At 45.6% G+C, this 21351-nt stretch overlaps 1 protein-coding gene across 1 annotated transcript in view; it reads right to left on the bottom strand.

The window, feature by feature from the left end:
• LOC143924111 (DNA mismatch repair protein Msh6-like) overlaps positions 1-15876 on the bottom strand; it is a 35390-nt gene extending 19514 nt beyond the window's left edge. Inside the window, exons 1-3 of the mRNA XM_077448166.1 lie at positions 15439-15876; positions 11133-11332; positions 5152-5314 (exon numbers count right to left, since the gene is read on the bottom strand). Of these exons, the coding sequence (XP_077304292.1) occupies positions 5256-5314; positions 11133-11332; positions 15439-15635 (456 nt within the window). The 5' untranslated portion in view covers positions 15636-15876 and the 3' untranslated portion in view covers positions 5152-5255. The remainder of the gene's footprint in view (positions 1-5151; positions 5315-11132; positions 11333-15438) is intronic.
• Positions 15877-21351: the final 5475 nt, after the last annotated feature.

The raw sequence follows: 21351 nt of genomic DNA, 5'->3' as shown, positions 1-21351 counted from the left end.
GTTTTTAAAAAATATTTTTATACAGGAGGTGGTCAGAGACTGGGGACACGGTACAGGAGGTGGTCAGAGACTGGGGACACGGTACAGGAGGTGGTCAGAGACAGGGGACACGGTACAGGAGGTGGTCAGAGACAGGGGACACGGTACAGGAGGTGGTCAGAGACAGGGGACACGGTACAGGAGGTGGTCAGAGACAGGGGACATGGTACAGAAGATGGTCAGACTGGGGACATGGTACAGGAGATGGTCAGAGACAGAGGACGTGGTACAAGAAGCATCCCCCATTGCAGCCAGCGTGCCGCATTGCAGCCAGCGTGCCGCATTGCAGCCAGCGTGCCGCATTGCAGCCAGCGTGTGCACTGTGTGCAGGGAAGAGAGCCGCCTCCGCCGCCTGTTTGATAACAGCGCCGGGAACATCACAGCTTTCATTTCAATTGCTGTGTGTTCCCGGCCGTGCGCCATCACACGCAGCCCCTCCCCCTTGTCCGGGCACTTTGATAGACAGATCATCCGTCCAATCCTGCAGATGATCTGTCTATCAAAGTGCCCGGACAAGGGGGAGGGGCTGCGTGTGACGGTGCGCGGCCGGGAACACACAGCAATTTAAATGAAAGCTGTGATGTTCCCGGCACTGTTATCAAACAGGCGGCGGAGGTGGCTCTCCTGCGCTATACACCCCCCATGATGGGCGTCACCAGGGGCGGGGGGCGGAGCCCTGCCCCCCACCCAGGCCACGCCCCATTTTTGGCTCCATTATCAGCCGTTTTTCTCTTTCGGCAAATTGCCGAAAAGGGCATTTTCGGCCGATATGTTTCGGCGGCCGAAATTTCGGTGCATCACTAGTAATTTGTTGTATGCATATGCTGTGTGCGAGAAATAACCTGATATGACAATTTTGTAAAAAAATAAAATAAAAAAAAAAAAAAAAAAAAATCTTCATTTTGCAAAGAATTGTGGGAAAAAATTACAACTTAAAAAAACTCACCATGCTACTTACTTAATACCTTGGAATGTCTACTTTGTAAAAAGGGGTCATTTGGGGGGTATTTGTACTTTCCTGACATTCCACGGCTGTCTGCCACTCTTTGCAGTTTTTATCAAAGTTGTAAAACAACCTCCTCATGCAATCTTTAAGTGCTGCGTCCCTGCGCTCTTCTGCATTGACCAGCTCACCAAAAAGCTTCTCAATGGTCTTTGTCCAGTAACGTTTGTAGCCCTTTGTGGATTTGAGCTCGTACTCCTCTGGCAGATTGCGCTCCGTTACACTCTCTGGCATTTCCATTTGGTAGCGATTCTTCGCCGTTCCCCAATGCACTATATTTTTTCAACCAAGCCTCTTGCATTGTTTCTCCAGATAGTCTGTAAGATTCTGCTCGGCAGTCTTGATATCTCTCAGTGCTTCGTCATACTCAGGGTCAAAGCCAGCTTTAGGGGTAATCGACAGTTTTTTTAGCCTTCTCGTGATCAAATGAAGTGTCCCACCTCGTTCAGACGTTAAGTCTGGGAATCGACCTTTAGGATGTTTATCTTTAACTAGATACTGACCGCCGCCTATCAAATGACGGCCAGGCGGCGCACCTATTGTGGCGGGAGGCAGTCATATGACGTCCTCCCGTTTAAACAGGGAATGCGCGCGATCGTGCGCGCGCATCCCTGTTTCTTCGGTGGCGGCGTGTTACGGAGATACTGCTCGCCACTGAAGTGGGTGAACAGCCATTGGTTATGGCTGTTTACCACGTGATCGGCCGTGATGAAGTCACGGCTGCTCACAGATGGTCACACCCCGACTGTGCACTGGGAACACTGCTCGTCACCGGCGCTGGTAAACAGCCATTGGCCGGCTGTTTACCCACGTGATCCTTTTACAGCCTATCACTAAAATGTAAACAAACCGTGGTAACGAGATGTTACCGGGTTGTTCTGCTCCTCACACACCGATCGTGTGTGAGGAGGAGATTGCGGTAACATCTCGTTACCGCCTAGTGTACACCAATCACACTGATTGCCTGCCCCCCCCCCCGCCCCCCCAATAAAGAGGACCTGTTACCACCCCTCATAGTACCTGTCAATCACAGTCCATCAGAGCACCTGCCCCGGCCCATCAGGGTGCCCGAGCACCTGCCCCGGCCCATCAGGGTGCCCGAGCACCTGCCCCGGCCCATCAGGGTGCCCGAGCACCTGCCCCGGCCCATCAGGGTGCCCGAGCACCTGCCCCGGCCCATCAGGGTGCCCGAGCACCTGCCCCGGCCCATCAGGGTGCCCGAGCACCTGCCCCGGCCCATATCTGTCACCAGGCCATCAGAGTACCCGTCACCAGAGTACCCGTCACCAGGCCATCAGAGTACCTATCTCCAGCCCATCAGAGTACCCAAGTACCTATTTGCAGCCCATGTGTCATAGAATATACGTTGGGGTGATTACTTTCCAAAATGGGGTCATTTTGTGGGTAATTTTACTGTCCTTGTGGTCCAGGACCTTCAAAAGTGTGATGGGTAGGAATGAAATGAGATGTGTCATTTATGCTCCTAGAACGCCTGAACGTACTACTTCAATGTTCGGCCTCTCTATGTGGCCAGGCTGTGCAAGTCCTACACATGCAGTATCGCCATACTCGGGAGGAGTAGCAGAATGTATTTTGGGGTGTAATTTTTGCTATATACATGCTATGTGTTAGAAATATCTTATAAATTGACAATTTTGTGTAAAAAAAAAATAAAAAAAATAAATAAAAAAAAAAAGGCGTTTTAATTTTTTTCCACATATTCCAAAAACTTCTGGAAAAAAATTAGCCATTCAAAAGACTCATTATGCCTCACAGATTATACGTTGGGGTGTTTGCTTTCCAAAATGGGGTCATTTTATGGGAAATTCCATTGTCCTGGTACTCCAGGGCCTTCAAAAGTGTAATAGGTGGCTGTGAAATGAGATGCGTCATTTTTCCTCGTAGAACGTCTGAAGGTACTACATCAATGTTGGTGTTCTGTATGTGGCCAGGCTGTGTAAAAGTCTCACACATGTGGTATCGCCGTACTCAGGAAGAGTAGCAGAATCTATTTTTAAAAAGGGGTCATTTGGGGGGGTATTTGTACTTTCCTGACTTGTTAGTGTCTCAAGAAATGAGATACACCTGATGTACTGAAGGCCTGATCAGAAGTGATCAATTTTCAGTGATTGGCACCATAATTTGTAGAATCTAAATTTCACAAAGACCAAATATATACTAATGTGGGTTATTTTTACCAAAGATATGTAGCAGTATAAATTTTGGCCAAAATTTATGAAGAAAAAATTACTAATTAGCAAAAATGTATGACAGAAACAAAGAAAAAAGGCATTTTTATTTTCACAAAATTTACGAATTTATAAATTCGGGACACTGAAGATCGGCGACCTGATTATTAGTGTAGATGTTCCCTGTTTGGATTTGCCGGTTATCGGGTCTCCTCATGCACTTAGCGCAAGGAGAGGATTGCCGATAACTTTCAAATCCTGTTTACGCTGTTATGGGACACAGCTGGTCACATTGTAACGAGCACGCTGCAATTGGCTCTCAACTCCGATCATCTGTGTCCTAAGGACAGCAATCACAGATCCCTGCTTATGCATGTCGCAGGAGGGACGCAGGCTGCAAGGTCATGGGAAGACATCAATAGACGTCCTCCCAGCAAAGTGAGCCTGCAGCTGTATCCTTCTTTCGGCTATACCACGGGTGGCGAAGGGATTATGTTTAACCACGTTAACCTTAGCCCTAGTTCACACCAGTGCAACTTGCACCTAAGATTTATTTGCTACTTCATTTAAACAGAAAATTATGCAAGTTGCAATGATTTCAGAAACAAAACAAACAAATTTTTTTAAAAATGTGCATACTAGCCCATGAATCAAAAGGGTCTGCGTTACCATGAGAGTTGGCAGTGCTCAGAAGAGGCACACATTTGTAAGTTCTAATAAAGCCTCATGAGTGCAGATAAACAATAACAATAATTCAATTTTTGTGCAGTTTCTCAGATAGTATGGCTGAATTTGCATTGCATTCAGACCAAACTTTCACAGGCCCCTTTTTTGGTCCGCACCAGAATCGGATCGCATGGGTGTTCACACTCACCCTTTAAAAAATAAAATAAATAAATAACTTTTATTCCTATTAGAAGGAATGTAAACATCCCTTGCAATAGGAATAGTGCAAGGCGGGTCCTCTTTACAGAGAGATGTGGAGTCTGCAAGCCTGAGATTAATAATAAAAGAAAAAATAAATAAATAAATAAAAAACCCACGCACCATGATCTCAGCCTTTCCAGCTGAATATACAGCGGTTTACAAATGCCGGGCCTAATGTAAAGTCATAACATAGCGCCCGGCCTCCGAAGGTCATAGAGACTGCCATGGACCATCTGGCGGCTCCCATCAAAATCCAGGATGTCATATGATGTACACTAGGTTGGAAGTGGTTAAAGTGGAACTTTTCCCATATCTCACATCAGCATGGATATCTGCACGCCGATAATCTGAATATAGGTTTCTGCTGGCTACATTCATAATACATATTTGTATTTAAAGTGGTTGTAAACCCTTACAACCCACTTTGACCTACAGGTAAGCCTAGATTAAGGCTTACCTGTAGGTCCAAGAAATATCTCCTAAACCTATACGGTTTAGGAGATATTTGCCCGAAGACAGGCACCGCTGTGTACGGCGCATGCGCCGTAGACAGTGGCGCGCAGGCGCACTGAGCGTGGCATTTCCAATAATGGACCTGCCGCGCATGTCGGCTCCCTGCGCATGCGCGGGAGTGACGTTATCGCGGCTCCGCCGAATGACAGTGACGGAGCTGCGAGACCCCACCGAGAAGATGGATGCGTCGGACTACAGGTGACAGCGGCGACTTCGCTGGCTCCTGTGTCAGGTAAGTGATACATAATGGGCTACTATGCAATGCATAGTAGTCCATTATGCTTTACAGGGAATGAAAGAGGAAGTAAACCCATCAGGGTTTACTTCCTCTAACAGCAGCTACAAACCCCTTCTGTCAAACAAAATTTTGTAGTGTTTAACCGAATAAAAAAGCAGCACACATCTATGCAACAGTTGGTGGGAGGAAATACACATCTTGATAATTGTTGTCTTGTCAGGTTTTTTTTTTTTTTTTTTTACCTCCATTTCCTCCTCAGTATCAGAAGGTTCTGTGCAAACAGCCAGTGCCAGCCTCTTGTCCTTTTCGGTTTTCAGTGCATCATCTGCCATTTTCATTGCTTTAGTTATTTCAGGCCTGGTACTGAAAAACATGCCCCTTTTTGGGCTTCTGCAGCAGAGGAACCTAAAAAGTACAAATAAATATGACATTTAAAAAAAGAAAATGATCCACATATACACACACACACACAAAGATTTTAACTAAACTAACTTTGGAAAGGCTTGGCGTGGTTTTTACAGTCTGCTCTCAGTCATCTGGCAATAAGTAAACTGTTTATGTGCAAAGATATCGATTTAGGTCACCTCCTGAATGGCATGAGGTGGTGGGGGGGGGGGGGGGGTATTGCACATACAGCTACGGCGATTCACGCAGCAGCGCCAACCTGCCGCGGTAGAACGACAGCAGCTGGTCGGCAAGCAGCTAACCTGTTGCCAGCGTAACTAATGTGCGACGGCAAAAGGGTGGGCTTCAACTCCCACACATGCACCTTTGGGCTGCCAAGGTTTTTGAGAACGCACTCACTGAGTGATGTGTCAATGACCAGGGTGGCTTTGATTTAAATCTCCTCGATTTAACCACTTCGGCCACGGAAGATTTGGCTACTCAATGATCAGCCCATTTGAGATACGGCACTGCATTGCTTTAAGTGACAATCGCCCAGTTGTGACAAGCTGTACCCAAACAAAAATTGATGTCCTTTTTTCTCCCCACAAAAAAAAAATAAAAAAAAAAAAAAAAAAAAACCAACGCAATATTTTGTATACAACAAAAGGGAGGAAAGAAATGGGACTTGAGGCAAGTCACTGAATGCATACCTTATTCGATTCATTTATAAAATAATTATTAACAAATCATATTATAGAGGGTGTCAATCTGAAATACAGGACACAAAATAATGTAATACATTTGCATAAATATGTAATAGTTATACAGAGCAAGATAAGACGTAAGCATTATAGTTACGAGAGAACACTCATCCATTCATAAAAGTTCAATGAACATAATCTATTTTTCATGGTGAGCCAAAATTGTCTAAGCATCAGTTCGATGCAACTCATGGCTCATGCCAATCATCAGGAGTAAAATGCTCTGAAATTAAATCAGCGATATCTACAAGTATAGAATATCCTTTAACCACTTGGAATCCGCGCTATTGCCAAATGACGGCATTAGCGCGGACCTACTTTTCCGGGACTACGTCTATTGACGTCGTCCCGTGTACGAGTGGCCTGCGCGCCCCCTGAGGGGCGCGCGCGGCGCGCTCTGTGATCGGCGAATCCAGGAGACTCGCCTGATCACCGATCCGTGAAAGGGGTCGATCCCGACCCCTTATCACGTGATCAGCTGTCAGCCAATGACAGCTGATCATGTGATAGAACGGAGCCGGTAATCGGCTATTATTCCTCCTCGCGCTGACAGCGCGAGGAGAAAAAAAAAGCCGATCACCGGCGGCCGTGATCGGGACATCAGTCCCGATCACGGCCTACAATACAAGCGACCACCTGCCCCCTGCCAGTGCCCACCTGCCCCCTGCAGTGCCATCCTGAATGAAAGTAAGTTCCCCCCGTCAGTGCCCATAGTGCCCACAGTGCCACCCACAGTGCCCACAATCTGCCTCAAAGGTGCTGCACCCCAGTGCCGCCCATCAGTGCCCAGCAGTGCCGCCCATCAGTGGTACCCATCAGTGCCCATCGGTAACCGCCTTATCTGTGCCTATTAGTGCCGCCTTATCTGTGCCCATCAGTGCCCACCAATGCAGCCCATCAGTGCCCACCAATGCAGCCCATCAGTGCCCACCAATGCAGCCCATCAGTGCCGCCTAATCAGCGCACTTCAATGAAGGAGAAAAATGACCCATTTGCAAAATTTTATAACAAACTATTAAAACATGATTTTTTTTTTTTTGCATCTTTTTTTGTTTGTTTAGCAAAAAATAAAACTCCGAGCTGTAACTAAATACCACCAAAAGAAAGCTCTATTTGTGGGAAAAAAATGATAAAAATTTCATTTGGGTACAGTGTTGTATGACCGCGCAATTGTCATTCAAAGTGCATCAGCGCTGAAAGCTGAAAATTGGTCTGGGACTGAGGGGGGTTTAAGTGCCCAGTAAGCAAGTGGTTAAAAACGGAGAACAATCTCTCAAAATAAAAAAAAAGGTGTGTAACTTACAGTACGGCCAAATGGTGACGGCGTAACGCCCAACCTTAAATCCAGGGGAAGAAGAGGGACAAGGATGATCATCTCCCCCCCGGGGCTGAGGTGAGGTGTCCCACCTCACCTCAGACCAGACAACAGCCAGGAGAAGACCAGGTGAATTACTTCAACACATTCATTTCACATGGTTTCATTTTCCTTCCCTTGCAGAGCAGTGTGGACTGTTAAATATACACCAGATTCACATGGACGTGACATGGTCACCACCTGGCTGTTGTCTCTGGTCTGGATGGGACTCCTCACCTCAGGCCCGGGGGAGATGATCATCCTTGTCCCTCTTCTTCCCTTGGATTTAAAGGGTGGGCGTCACCATTTGGCCGTACTGTAAAGCCCCATACACACTATCAGTTTAATTGATTTTTCATTGTGAGCCAAAATTGTCTAAGCATCAGTTCGATGTAATTCGACGCATGTTTCATGGCTCATATCCCTAGGATATAGGTGTGACTTAAGCCCCATACACACTATCGTTTTTTCTGCTGAGTTTTTCCTTCAGATTTACCAAAACCATATAATATGAGGTCAAACATTAGAAGTTTCAATTTGTATTGAATGAGGTAGGCCCTTCCACTACATGGTTTTGGTAAACCTGAAGGAAAAACTCAGCAGAAAAACCCATAGTGTGTATGGGGCTTAAGTCACACCTATATCCTAGGGGATATCCTATACTTACACTGATTTAATTTCAGACCATTTTACTGCATGAGCCATGAAACCTGCGTCGAATTACATCGAACTGATGCTTAGACAATTTTGGCTCACAATGAAAAATCAATTATGTTCATTGAACTTTTATGAATGGATGAGTGTCCTTTTTTAACTATAGTGCTTATTAAGTTTTATATTGCTCTGTATAACTATTACATTATATTGTGTCCTGTATTTCAGATTGACACCCTCTATAAATGTGATTTAATAATTTTATAAACGAATTGAATAAAGGTATGCATTCAGTGAATTGCCTCATACAAAGTCCCATTTCTTTCCTCCTTTTGTTGTATACATATCAGGGATGGAGGCTTGTCATTGTTACAATTAGACCCCTTTCACACCGAGGGCGTTTTGAAGGCTCTATAGTGTTAGAAATAGCGCCTGCAATCCGCCCTCAAACTGCTGCACCATTGTCTCCAGTGTGAAAGCCCGAGGGCTTTCACACTGGAGCGGTGCGCTGGCAGGACGTTCAGAAAAGTCCTGCCAGCAGCTTCTTTGGAGCGGTGCGTTTACCGCTCCTCCACCACTGCTCCCCATTGAAATCAATGGGGCAGAGCTGTATTACTGCTGGCAGAATCCCGCTATTGCGGGCGGGTTTAACCCTTTCTTGCCCGCTAGCGGGGGCAGCCGAAATGCGCTGCAAATCCGACAGTAAGACGCAGCTAAAAATAGCGGCATTTTACCGCCGATGCTATGAGCACGGCAGTGTGAAAACCCTCTTAGGTTGAAGGCGAGGGAGGTGGCAGCAGCAGTTGACTGGATGCCCGCTAACAGGCGCTGCCATGATGGATCTGAAATGACAGGTGCCCTTTAAAAATTGAAGGACTCCTTCTTGCAGGTAGTTAGAATCTTTAACTTCATTTTTACTGCTTGCCCTTCCGCCTCACACTTACAGCCTAGTACAGATGCATTTCTCTTCAAACAATCACACAGTCTGTCGTGTACATAGATTTTCAAAACAATGGGATAAAAGAATATTCCTCAACTTTGTTTCATCTCGTGATTACTTTGAAATGTGTGAATGCATCAATGCAGTGCGTGTTCTCTCAGTTAGGATTCATTGAATGAGTTTACCAAAAATGTAACATTTTGCTGAATATACAGCCTCATGCTACAGAACTAAGCTCCATTTCATGCTAAATAGAAAACTCTTTAGATTTTTACTCCAAAAGCATCCATTTTTATTATATATATCAATATAGAGAGATATATATATATAATAATATATATATGCATAGCTAGAGAACTAACATGGATTGTTGCGGTACCAGAGAGGGGTTTTATACACAAGTTAAGAATACATTTTAACAAAAATTTACACGTAGAAAACACGAAAAAAAAACATCTATAATAGTTACAAAAAATATCAGATGGTTGACACGTTTCACTTAACCACTTAAGGACCGCCTCATGTAAATACACGTCGTTTTTTTGAAGAGGGATATCTCGGTAACAGCAGATACTGCTGCCACAAGCGAGATAACCCTATTTACAGGAGGTGGTCCTGTGTACGATAACGGTGGTCTCTGCGGTGGGTTCACCGCAAGATCACCGTTATCGGAAGGTGCCACCCCCCTTCTCCGGAGCCGTCGGGTCCTTTCTTCTGCTGGGTATAGAGACGAGAGAGGCTAAGATGGCCCCCACCCATCTCTATACCATAGGAGGGCGGAAGCAACGTCAAAACGTCACTTCCGCCCACACCTCTTAAAAAGGTATAGTCCGAATATGAGATCTGAGGACTTTTTGACCCCCAGATCTCATATTTAAGAGGACCCGTCATGTTTTCTATTACAAGGGATGTTTACATTCCTTGTAATAGGAATAAAAGTGATCCATGTATTTTTTTTTTTTTTTTTTTTTAAGTGTAAAAATAAAATCAAGTAAAATAAATAAAAAAAAATAAAATAAATTTAACCCCCCCCCCCCCATCCCAACGAGCTCGCACACAGAAGCGAACGCATATGAAAACGGCAGTCAAACCACACATATGAGGTATTGCCCCGATCGGTAGAGCGAGATCAATAATTCTGCAACCTGTAGAATTTTTTAAATAGCGCTTATGGAGATTTATGAGGGTAAAAGTTTGACGCCATTCCATGAGCGGCGCAATTTTGAAGCATGACATGTCTGGTATCAATTTACTCGGCTTAACATTATCTTTCTCAAAAAAAAAAAAAAAAAAAAAAAAAAAAACTTGGGCTAATTTTACTGGTGTCTTTTTTAATTCAAAAAGGTGAATTTTTTCTCAAAAAAGTACGCTCTTAAGACCGCTGAGAAAATACGGTGTAAAAAAAAAAGCTGTTGCAACGACCACCATTTTATTCTCTAGGGCGTTATGTGTGTGTGTGTGTGTGTGTGTGTTTATATTATGTTTGGGGGCTCTAAGTAATTTTCTAGCAAAAAAAAAAGTTTTAAACATGTAAATGCCAAATCTGAAAAAGAGGCCTGGTCCTTAAGTGGTTAATAACTTCTTCAGAATCGGTTAAGTGAAACTCGTCGACCATCTCTGATATTTTCAGTAACTATTGTATTGAACCTTACAATGAGTCGGATGTTTTTATTGTGTGTTTTCTATGTGTAAATTTTGTTACAATAAATGTATTCTTTATTAACTTGTGTATAAAATCCCTCTCTGGTACCGCAATAATCCATCATGTTGGCCCTCTATGCAAAGTTGGATGAGGTACCCTCATAGCCATAATGTTCTTTAATCTATATTTTATCCACCCTGTCAATGACACATCTAGATCCCAACAATCAGTAGCTGGCAGGACCAGCTCCCCATCAAGTGACCACTATGCAAGCCAGTCACATTGGTCATATGATTGTGGATCCTCCCCACCCCCTGGGCGCTCAGAACTTTTCAAAGTGACACTGAAACGCTGGATAGGGATTAACATGCTCTTCTCACACCACTGTCCTCTGATCTGCTCATTGACCAAGTCCAGCATAACTGGTTTACACATAAAAAAAAGTGTTTATAAATAAAACTTCAACATTTAAAGCGCTTACTTACCTGAATAATTCTTCACATATTTTATGCCTATCCATCCTCTAGTTGGTGGGTCATCAAAGAACTGCACGTGAACATGAAGAGACTTGCCCTTTCCTCTGAAATGTGTGTCTTCGTTGGGGTGGTTGTAAACTAATGACGGCCACCAGGGGTGACCTGGCATCTTGGCCCAAACAAGGTCACCAGGTGAGAAATCGCAAACACTGCAGACAGAAAAATACATTTCTTATATTAATAATATCCCAGGAAGTGTCCAACGTTTTAGAGCAGAACTCCAAGCATAGAAGAGAGAGAACATAAGCTAAATACAGTTAGCTAATCACTAAGGTGGTTGTAAACCCTTACATATACCCAGTGAAGGGACAATCCTTATGCAAGATACACAGATTAAAGAGGAAGTAAACCCTGATGGGTTTACTTCCTCTTTTTTTCCCTGCAAAGGTAAAGCATAATGGACTACTATGCATCGCATAGTAGCTCATTATGTGTCACTTACCTGACACAGGAGCCAGCGAAGTCGCCGCTGTCCCCTGTAGTCCGCCGCATCCATGTTGCTTGTGGCGTCTCGCAGCTCCGACGAATCACAGCGGCGCAACCGCGATGACGTCACTCCCGCGCATGCGCACGGGAGTCGCGTCTCTCAGCTCCGCCGCTGCCATACCGCGAAGCCGCGATGACGTCACTCCCGCGCATGCGCGCGGGAGTCGACAAATTAGGCAAATCCATTCTTGGATTTGCCGCATTTAGTGCGCCTGCGCGCCGCTGTCTACGGCGCATGCGCCGTAGACAGCGGTGCCCATTTTCGGGCAAATATCTCCTGAACCATATAGGTTTAGGAGATATTGCTTGGACCTACAGGTAAGCCTTAATCTAGGCTTACCTATAGGTCCAAGTTGTTTGGAAGGGTTTACTTCCTCTTTAAACAAATCTCCTATATAAAAGTTGTACCTGTGTATCTGCGGTATCCTCTTCAGGCAAAGTCCTGAATTTACTAAGCTTGTCTATATTAAAAAAAAAAAAAAAAAAAGGGGGGGGGGGGGGGTGGGGGCAGAGCTGAAGTAACATTCTGCAGAGCTCAGTGAGGAGAGCTCCTGAAAGCTGATTGGAGGGAAGGTACACCCCCCCCCCCCTTCACACAGCAACAGAGCTGAGGTTGTCAGTCAGCTGGAGCTCCCTCCTGTATCACCATTTTTCTCTTGGTGTCAGGAAATCTTGTCAGAAGCGATTCATGCTAAAAGAAGCAGCAGACAAAAAAGTGACACTTAGTGCTCTTAACTGAGACAAGTACACACTATAGAGGGATATGTTTTGTTCATATTTCATGTCTGAGGTTTACAACCACTTTAAACTAGTTGCATTAACCACTTAAGCCCCGGACCATTTTGCTGACCAAAGACCAGAGCACTTTTTGAGATTCGGCACTGTGTCACTTTAACGGACAATTGCACGCTCATGCGACATGGTTCCCAAACAAAAATGGATGTCTCCCCCCCCCCCCCCCCCCAACAAATAGCTTTCTTTTGGTGGTATTTGATCATCCATGCGGTTTTTATCTTTTGCGCTATAAACAAAAGAGCGACAATTTTGAAAAAAAAATTAAAAAATTTTACACTTTGCTATAATAAATATCCCCCAAAAATATATTTAAAAAGATTTGATAAAAATGCCATAAAACTATCCCCTATTTTGTAAACGCTATAACTTTTGCACAGGGCATTGCATCCATGTAATCTGTCAGCGGACACAGCCGTCAACTGATCAGTGCACTGGCCCGCTGCCAGTGTCATGTGATCGATGTGACCAATCACAGCAGATCACGTCAATTGTAAACAATGGATGACTTTCTTTCATGCCATCCATTGTATACAACTGTGCTGTTAGCTGCGATTGGTCAGTGATCACATGGTAGAGGCCAATCACAACAAATCTGAATGAATCAATTTCATTCAGTAAAATAGTACTACAGATCCCCCTTTGCCCATATGCATGCTTTCCATCCCCCTCACATGGCTGTGGAAGGTATTACAGATCTACCTCCCTTTCTCATATTGTTGCTCCACATCCCCCCCACATGTCGGTGAATAGTCTGTCGGACTTTCAGCCGAGAATCCCCCGTGCGCATTGTGAGGGGAATATCTCCTAAACCTGTTCTGTTTAGGAGATTTATTTTTACCTACAGGTAAGCCTTATTATAGGCTTTCCTGTAGGTAAAAGTTGTAAAAAGGATTATACAACCGCTTTCAGTGCCACAGCCCCCCCCCCCCCCCCCCCCCCCACATGGCAGTAAACGGTACTGGAGATCCCTTCCTCTCCCTTATTTCTGCTTCACACCCCCCTCACGTGGCAGTAGATGGTACTACAGATCCCTCCTTCCCCACACCTCCCTCATGTGGCAATGAATGATACTACAGATCCTCTCCAATATTTCTTCTCCACACCCCCCTCACATGGCAATGAATAGTATTACAGGTCCCCCTCCCTTTCTCATTGTTGCTCCACAACCCCTCGCCTGGCAGTAGATGGTATTACAGTACAAATCACTCATTTCTGCTCCACACCCCCTCACCTGGCGGTGAATGGTACTACAGGTCCCTCATATTTCTTCCCTCCGTGTTTCGGGGCACCCGCTGACTCCTTCGGAGGGGAGTTCTTCTCCCCTGGCTGCAGCTGAACACCGACAGGGGTTCAAACCCTCCCCTAAATCGATAAACTGTATATATGGTGAATGGTGTTGCGCTCCACTAATAGTACAGATAAATATGGGTATAACTGTCAATATACAATGTGATATAGAATATAATTCAATCCATAGTGCATATAGTGTAAAAACTCAAAAATATAGTGGTAAAAAAAAAAAAAATCTGAAAATAACCAAACAATGAATAGTAGTGATATGGATTGAGAACTTTTCTTCTTTTATAGAGAAATAGACACTTTTACTATTAATTACTCCTTGCACCTTATTGGACATTGAACTATTCATTGTTTGGTTATTTTCAGATTTTTTTACACTATATACACTATGGATTGAAAAAAAAAAAAAAAAAAAAAAAAAAAAAAGGTATATATATATATATTTTTTTCAATCCATAGTGCACATAGTGTAAAAAATCTGAAAATAACCAAACAATGAATAGTTCAATGTCCAATAAGGTGCAACGGAGTAATAGTGAAAGTGTCTATTTCTATATAAAAGAAGAAAAGTTCTCAATATTCCCATATTTATCTATTTTATTTATCTGTACTATTAGTGGAGCGCAACACCATTAACCATATATACAGATGTAAAATATGGCAACCTCTGAGGTTCATGCTTTCAGAAAATATATCATATTTGGCTATTATAAGTAATTTTTCTAGCTAAAAAACATGTTTATTGTAGCAAGTGTGCGAGACATGTCAAAACTGTCTCTTGCAGCGAAGGGTTAACAGTTTTGTCAGTTAAAAAAGTCATGTGACATGGCCATATCTATTTTTAGATTGTCAGTTAGAAAATGTCAGTTAGAAGAAAAAAAGAAAGTGGTCTTGCGACATGCCCATTGGTCAACCCACCTGATGATGTCATAGCGGGCCAGTCCCCCGATATAAAAGGAGCTCTGGCAGGAGCTGGGCTCACTTGCAGAATTTCTCTTCTTGGGAAAGGACGTGAGCTTTGTTGCTCTGAGACACGTTGCTGATTATTTTATAACTGGCGCGTTTTCATAGTGATAGAAGTGCGATTAAGGCAGGGGATCTTTTGTTTATCAACTTAGGAGACCCGAATATGCAATCAAACATGGTTGCAGACTTACCAGCAGAAAACCAGCCCCCCGCACAGCCCAAAGCCCCTCGTAGAGGAGTGCGTAAGGGTATCAGGCGGGGGTTTAGGGCAGTTCTTAACACCATCTGCCCCTGTATTCACCTAAAACCCCGACAGAGACACAGAGAAGGTATGTAGGATTTCATTCAATTATAATGTAGGAAACTGGAGGGAATTCTATACTGGATATATTTTTATTATTCAAATATAATCTCAGCTCACTCCTTCAGATGGCAGTTGGCCAGCAGGAGTATGGATTAGGTGTGGGAGGAATGCCCACATCTCATTGTCTGCCCAATATGGAGAACACACAACAGACCCATCACAATTTTGAATTGTAAAAGCAAAGTGCATATTATATATTTTTTTTTTTCCCATGCGATGGTATTACAGTGCAGGTCCCTCATTTCTGATCCACACCCCCCTCACCTGGCGGTGAATGGTACTACAGGTCCCTCTCATATTTCCGCTACATACATACATACACACCCCCCGCCCCCCGCTCGGTACCTGGGGTGCTGGCCCGGGGGTCTTCCCTCCATGTTTCGGGGCCCCGCTGACTCCTTCGGAGGGGAGTTGTTCTTCTTCCCCCCCAAGGAGGGTAGGTCGGCCTCGGTGGGTGAGGAGGACGGGTCGCTCTTGGTCCGGCTCCTGGACAGAGTAGAGGACTTGGCGAAGAAGTTGAACCGAGTGCTCTGCTTGGTCATGGCAACGGCTCCCCTCAGGTCCGGGCTGCCTCACACAGATGGCGGGAAAACTCCGATACGAGGGAGGAACGTCACCGACGGATGCGTGACTAGTGTGATCAGCCAATCACAGGATGGAAGGGGGGCGGAGCGCGGCATGCTGGGGGAGCACGGGGCGGGTCAGGGTGGTTGCTATGGTGGCGGAGCGGATTTGTTATTGTTGGAAATTGGGGACGGCTTTACGGTGTTGTGCCGAGAATGGCTTCCCCGCCGAGATCAGCTCCCCCTGCCTCTCGGCGCAGATCGGAACTCCGCCTATCCATCCCTCTGCACTACGGCTCCTCCTCCTCTATCCCGAATGCAAATTACACTTTTACCTTCCCCGCCCCCGTGCTCGTCCCCGCGCATACACACATAATGTAATTTTATATCTATATATATATATATATATATATATATACACATATATTTATGTATGTATATATATATATGTGTATATATATGTGTATATATATATATATATATGTGTGTGTGTATATATATATATATATATATATATATATATATATTTATGTATATATATATATATATATATATGTATATATATGTGTATATATCTATATATAAAATATATATATATATATAGGTCCCCGCGCATACACATATAATGTAATAATATAATATAAATATATATATATATATATATATATGCATATATATATATATTTTATATATGTGTGTGTATTAGTCCATCCACACATAATACCCCGTGCTCGTCCTCACGCATACACACATAATATAATATATATATATATATATATATATATATATGTATATGTATATATATATATGTGTGTGTGTATATTAGTCCATCCACACATGATATAATGTATTAGTTCATCCACACATGAGATAATAATGTGTGTGTGTGTGTGTGTGTGTGTGTATATATATATGCACATTTGCATCTAATTCCGCTTCCCCTGGACAGAAAGGGCCTGGGGTAAGAAAGAAGAGTGAGGATGCTTTATACAAAGAGTAGAGCAGTCAGAGAAACAGATGTGCACTGTGCCTTCGTTTGATGGCACAGTGGTGGCAATTGATGGCACAGTGAGGCTGGAATTGATCTATTTTTTAAAATGTTTTAGTTTTGTTTGCGGGTCCCCCCCCCAAAAAAGGGGGTAATAATAAATTAGATAAAATGTGTAATAATAAATAAAATAATAGGAGGGGCAAAAAAAAAAAAATGAGAGGGGGAGCCGATCTCGGCGGGGAAGCCATTCTCGGCACAACAACGGCCTTTACCGGTAGAAAGTTAGTCAGAGATGTGATAGGTCCGCCCTAGATAGTTCAGCAGTCCTTGGAACATAACTCTCTATATGGCGAGTGGCTTAATTAAAGTTTACCACAAGCAGCATGTTGATAAATTGCTAAGTTCCTCACACACCTATCTGTATACTTTTCTGACACGCAGAGAAACTCCCTGCCATCAACCACTTGCCCCTCAGAAGATTTACCCCCTCCATGACCAGGCCATTTTTTGCATTACAACACCGTTATTTTAATACAATTGCGCAGTCGACGCTGTACCCAAATAAAATGTGTCATTTCCCTCCACAAATACATATTTCCTTTGGTGGTATTTGATTACCTCTGCGGCTTTTCATTTTTGCGTTATAAACAAAAAAAACTGAATATTTAAAAAAAAAAAAAAAAACAACAATATTTTTACTTTCTGCTATAAAACATCCAATAAAAAAATGTAAAACATCTAATTTCTTCATCAATTTAGGCCAATATATATTCTGCTACATATTTTTGGTAAAAATCCCAGTAAGCGTACATTGATTGGTTTACCCAAACGTTATAGCGTCTACAAACTATGGGATATACAGTTGTGGCTGAAATTGTTGGCACCCCAGAAATGTTTCCAGAAAATCAAGTATTTCTCACAGAAAAGTTTTGCAGTAACACATGTTTTGCTATACACATGTTTATTCCCTTTGTGTATATTGGAACAAAACAAAAAAAGGAAAAGAGGCAAATTGGACATAATGTCACACAAAACTCCAAAAATGGGCTGGTCACATTTCTTGGCACCCTTTCAAAATTGTGGATAAATAAGATTGTTTCAAGCATGTGATGCTCCTTTAGGCTGGGTTCACATTGCAGCGATGCGGGAACGCCGCTAATCCGTGGCGGGTTCCCGCATCGCATACCTCCCGGCGGCAGTTCACACTGCCCTATGCGAACTGCTGGGAGTGTCAGTGAAATGTTAATGACACCCCCAGATCAGTTCGCATATCGCAGTACGATCTGCAAACTTGGACAGGAATCGGATCGCATGGTGTGAACACCCATGCAATCCGATTCTGCTGCGGACCAAAAAAAGGTTCCTGTGCGAGTTTGGGCCGGGTGCGATGCAAATTCAGCCATACTATCTGTATGGCTGAACTCGCATCGCACAGAGATCGGATGTGATTTGCACTGCAGTGCGGTGCGAATCACATCCGATTCTCAGCACCGCAGCAGTGTGAACCCAGCCTAAAACTCACCTGGGGCAAGTAACAGGTGTGGGCAATATAAAAAAATAACACCTGAAAGCAGATAAAAAGGAGAGAAGCTCGAGTCGAGGAGTGCTCAACATTATCAAGAAGTTTGCAACCCATGGCACTCAAGCTAATCTCTCTGGGCATGGACGGAAGAGAAAATTGATGAATGGTGGCAACGCGGGATAGTCCGGATGGGGGATTCGGTTTGTGCTGGGAAATTGAATTTCCAGTTTTTTTGTCGCCGGCCGCTAGAGGTCCGCATCCAGCGGAGACAATGTCTCCGCGGGCCGCCATTTTTAAGAAGACCAGAAGCTGGTCTTCAATAGAGAACCTGTGGCACCGCCCACCCCCGCTGCAGTGTGTGTGAAGAGCAGTGGGCGCCACAGTTCAAAGTCAGCGCGGCAACGACGGCTGCCGCTTGAAGGCCAGGAGATGTAATGTCCTGTCGGGGAAGTCCGTGCAGTGAGTATGTGGGGGCCAGTCTGTGGATGCCGGGGCCAGTCTGTGGATGTGGGGGCCGCTCAGTCTGGATGTCAGAGGGGCACCAGATGTAAGGAGGGGCTCCGCTCAGAGGCGTACCTAGAGCATTTGGCACCCGGGGCGGATCCTATATCTGGCACCCCCCACCTTAAAATTTAAAAATACCCCACTGTGCCCCCTGCATACCTCTGCATCCTTCAATATCTTTTTGTCACTACTGTGTACCCCCCCTCTCCACAACTGCACCTCTGGACCCCTTTACATTACACATCACCCTGCACCTCTGGACCCCTTTACATTACACAGGACCTTGCACCTATGGACCTCTTTACATTACACAGCACCCTGCACCTCTGGACCCCTTTACATTACACAGCACCCTGAACCTCTGGACCCCTTTACATTACGCAGCACCCTGAACCTCTGGACCCCTTTACATTACGCAGCACCCTGCACCTCTGGACCGCTTTACATTACACAGCACCCTGCACTTCTGGACCCCTTTACATTACACAGCACCCTGCACCTCTGGACCCCTTTACATTACACAGCACCCTGCACCTCTGGACCCCTTTACATTACACAGGACCTTGCACCTAAGCACCTCTTTACATTACACAGCATCCTGCACCTCTGGACCCCTTTACATTACACACCCCTTGTACCTCTGGACCCCTTTACATAACACAGTGCCCCGAACCTCCTGACCCCTTTACATTACACAGCCCTTGTACCTCTGGTCCCCTTTACAATACACAGCTCCCTGCACCCCTGGACCACTTTACATTACACAGCACCCTGCACCTCTGCACCCCTTTACATTACACAGCCCCTCACAGCTCTGGACCCCCTGCATGTTACACAGACCCCCTACAGTGCAGACCTCCCTCCCTACCATACAGGCCCCCCCATCTACAGTGTAGAATCCCCTACAGTACAGACCCCCCTACAGTACAGAATCCTCCCCTACAGTGCAGACCCTCCTACAGTACAGACCCCTCCACCCTACAGCGCAGACCCCCCTACAGTACAGACCTCTCCCCCCTACAGTAAGAACTCCCCTACAGTACAGACCCCCTTACAGTGCAGGCCCCTCCACTACAGTACAGACTCCCCTACAGTGCAGAATCCTCCCCTACAGTACAGACCCCTCCCCCCTACAGTGCATACCCCCCTACACTGCATACCCCCCTACAGTGCCAAATCTTCCCCTACTGTACAGACCTCTCCCCCTATAGTGCAGACCCCCTATAGTACAGACCCCCCTACAGTGCAGGACCCCCCTACAGTACAGGACCCCTCCTACAGTGCAGGACTCCCCCCTACAGTGCAGGACTCCCCCTACAGTGCAGACCCCCCTACAGTGCAAGACTCCCCTACAGTGCAGAACCCCCCCACAGTGCATACCCCCTACAGTAAAGAACCCCCCTACAGTGCCAAATCTTCCCCTACTGTACAGACCCCTCCCCCTATAGTGCAGACCCCCCTACTGTGCAGGACCCCTCCTACTGTGCAGGACCCCCCCTACAGTGCAGAGCCCCCCTACAGTGCAGACCCCCCCACAGTGCACAGACCCCCCTACAGTGCACAGACCCCCCTACAGTGCACAGACCCCCCTACAGCGCTCAGACCCCCCTACAGTAAAGAACCCCCTAACAATACAGCCCCCCCACAGACCCATAATGTACCTGAACACACATGAAGAGCCCAAGTCAGTGACATTGCAGGGGGGAAGTGCGAGCAGCACCCAAGTGGAGTGACACCTGATGGCTCAGTGATCCGGGACCCGGCGTAAAAAATCCCCTTCTCTCTGTGGTCGCGTGACTCGCGTCGCACCGTTCTGATCAGTCTCGGCAGAGGCTGTCACTCACAGCCGAGCAGAGTGAAGCTGCCTCCCCCTCCTCCTTTACGTCTACACAGTGCTGTGCATGCAGGAATCGGAGGCGGCTTCACTCTGCTCGGCTGTGAGTGACAGCCGCTGCCGAGACTGATCAGAATGGCGCGACTTGACCACAGAGAGAAGAGGATTGTTGCGCCGGCCACCGGGTCCTAGATCACTGAGCCGACAGGTGTCACTCCACTCGGGTGCTGCTCGCACCTCCCCCCTGCAATGCCGCCCACTGCCAGTGCCTCGGGCTCTCTCTGTGTGGGCTGCGAACCCACGGCGCTGTCTCCTCTTCAGTTGCGGAGGGGGAGGACGCCGGCCTGACACCCCCCCAATGTGTGGCACCCGGGGCGGCCCGCCCCCGCCCCCCACTTAGTTCGCCACTGGCTCCGCTGATGGACACAGATGTGAGGAAGGTACCTCTGATGGGGCACCTGATGTAAGGACAGACTCCGCTTGGGACACCTGATGGCATCTGGTGGCAGTCAACGTAGCTAGTGACGCGCTCATATATATATATTTAGGATTTAGCAGAATGACGACATTGAATTGAGAGGAAGCATCATTACAAAACAAGGACTACTAAACAGGCAGCATACATAATAAACCACAATGGGCTCCCCCTATAGAAGATCAGTGGTCTTTGGCACCGAGATCTCAGCCCAGTGAGATATCACATTAGGATTTGTATCTCTTGGTAGAAATCATGACATTTGGGGGGTGAATAGCTGTTAGGGAAGTTATGTGGGCTTTTTAAAGCACTTTACGGTACACTTGTTCTGGCACAAAAAGCCAGGAGCTGAGAATGAACTCCCGGGGG

Source organism: Lithobates pipiens, unplaced genomic scaffold (assembly GCF_037356315.1).
Source record: "Lithobates pipiens isolate NorthernLeopardFrog02 unplaced genomic scaffold, aLitPip1_a1.2 Scaffold_22, whole genome shotgun sequence".
In the NCBI taxonomy this organism is placed as follows: Eukaryota; Metazoa; Chordata; class Amphibia; order Anura; family Ranidae; genus Lithobates; species Lithobates pipiens.
Note: the sequence above shows the minus strand (reverse complement) of the source record. Positions and strands in the feature narration are given on the sequence as shown.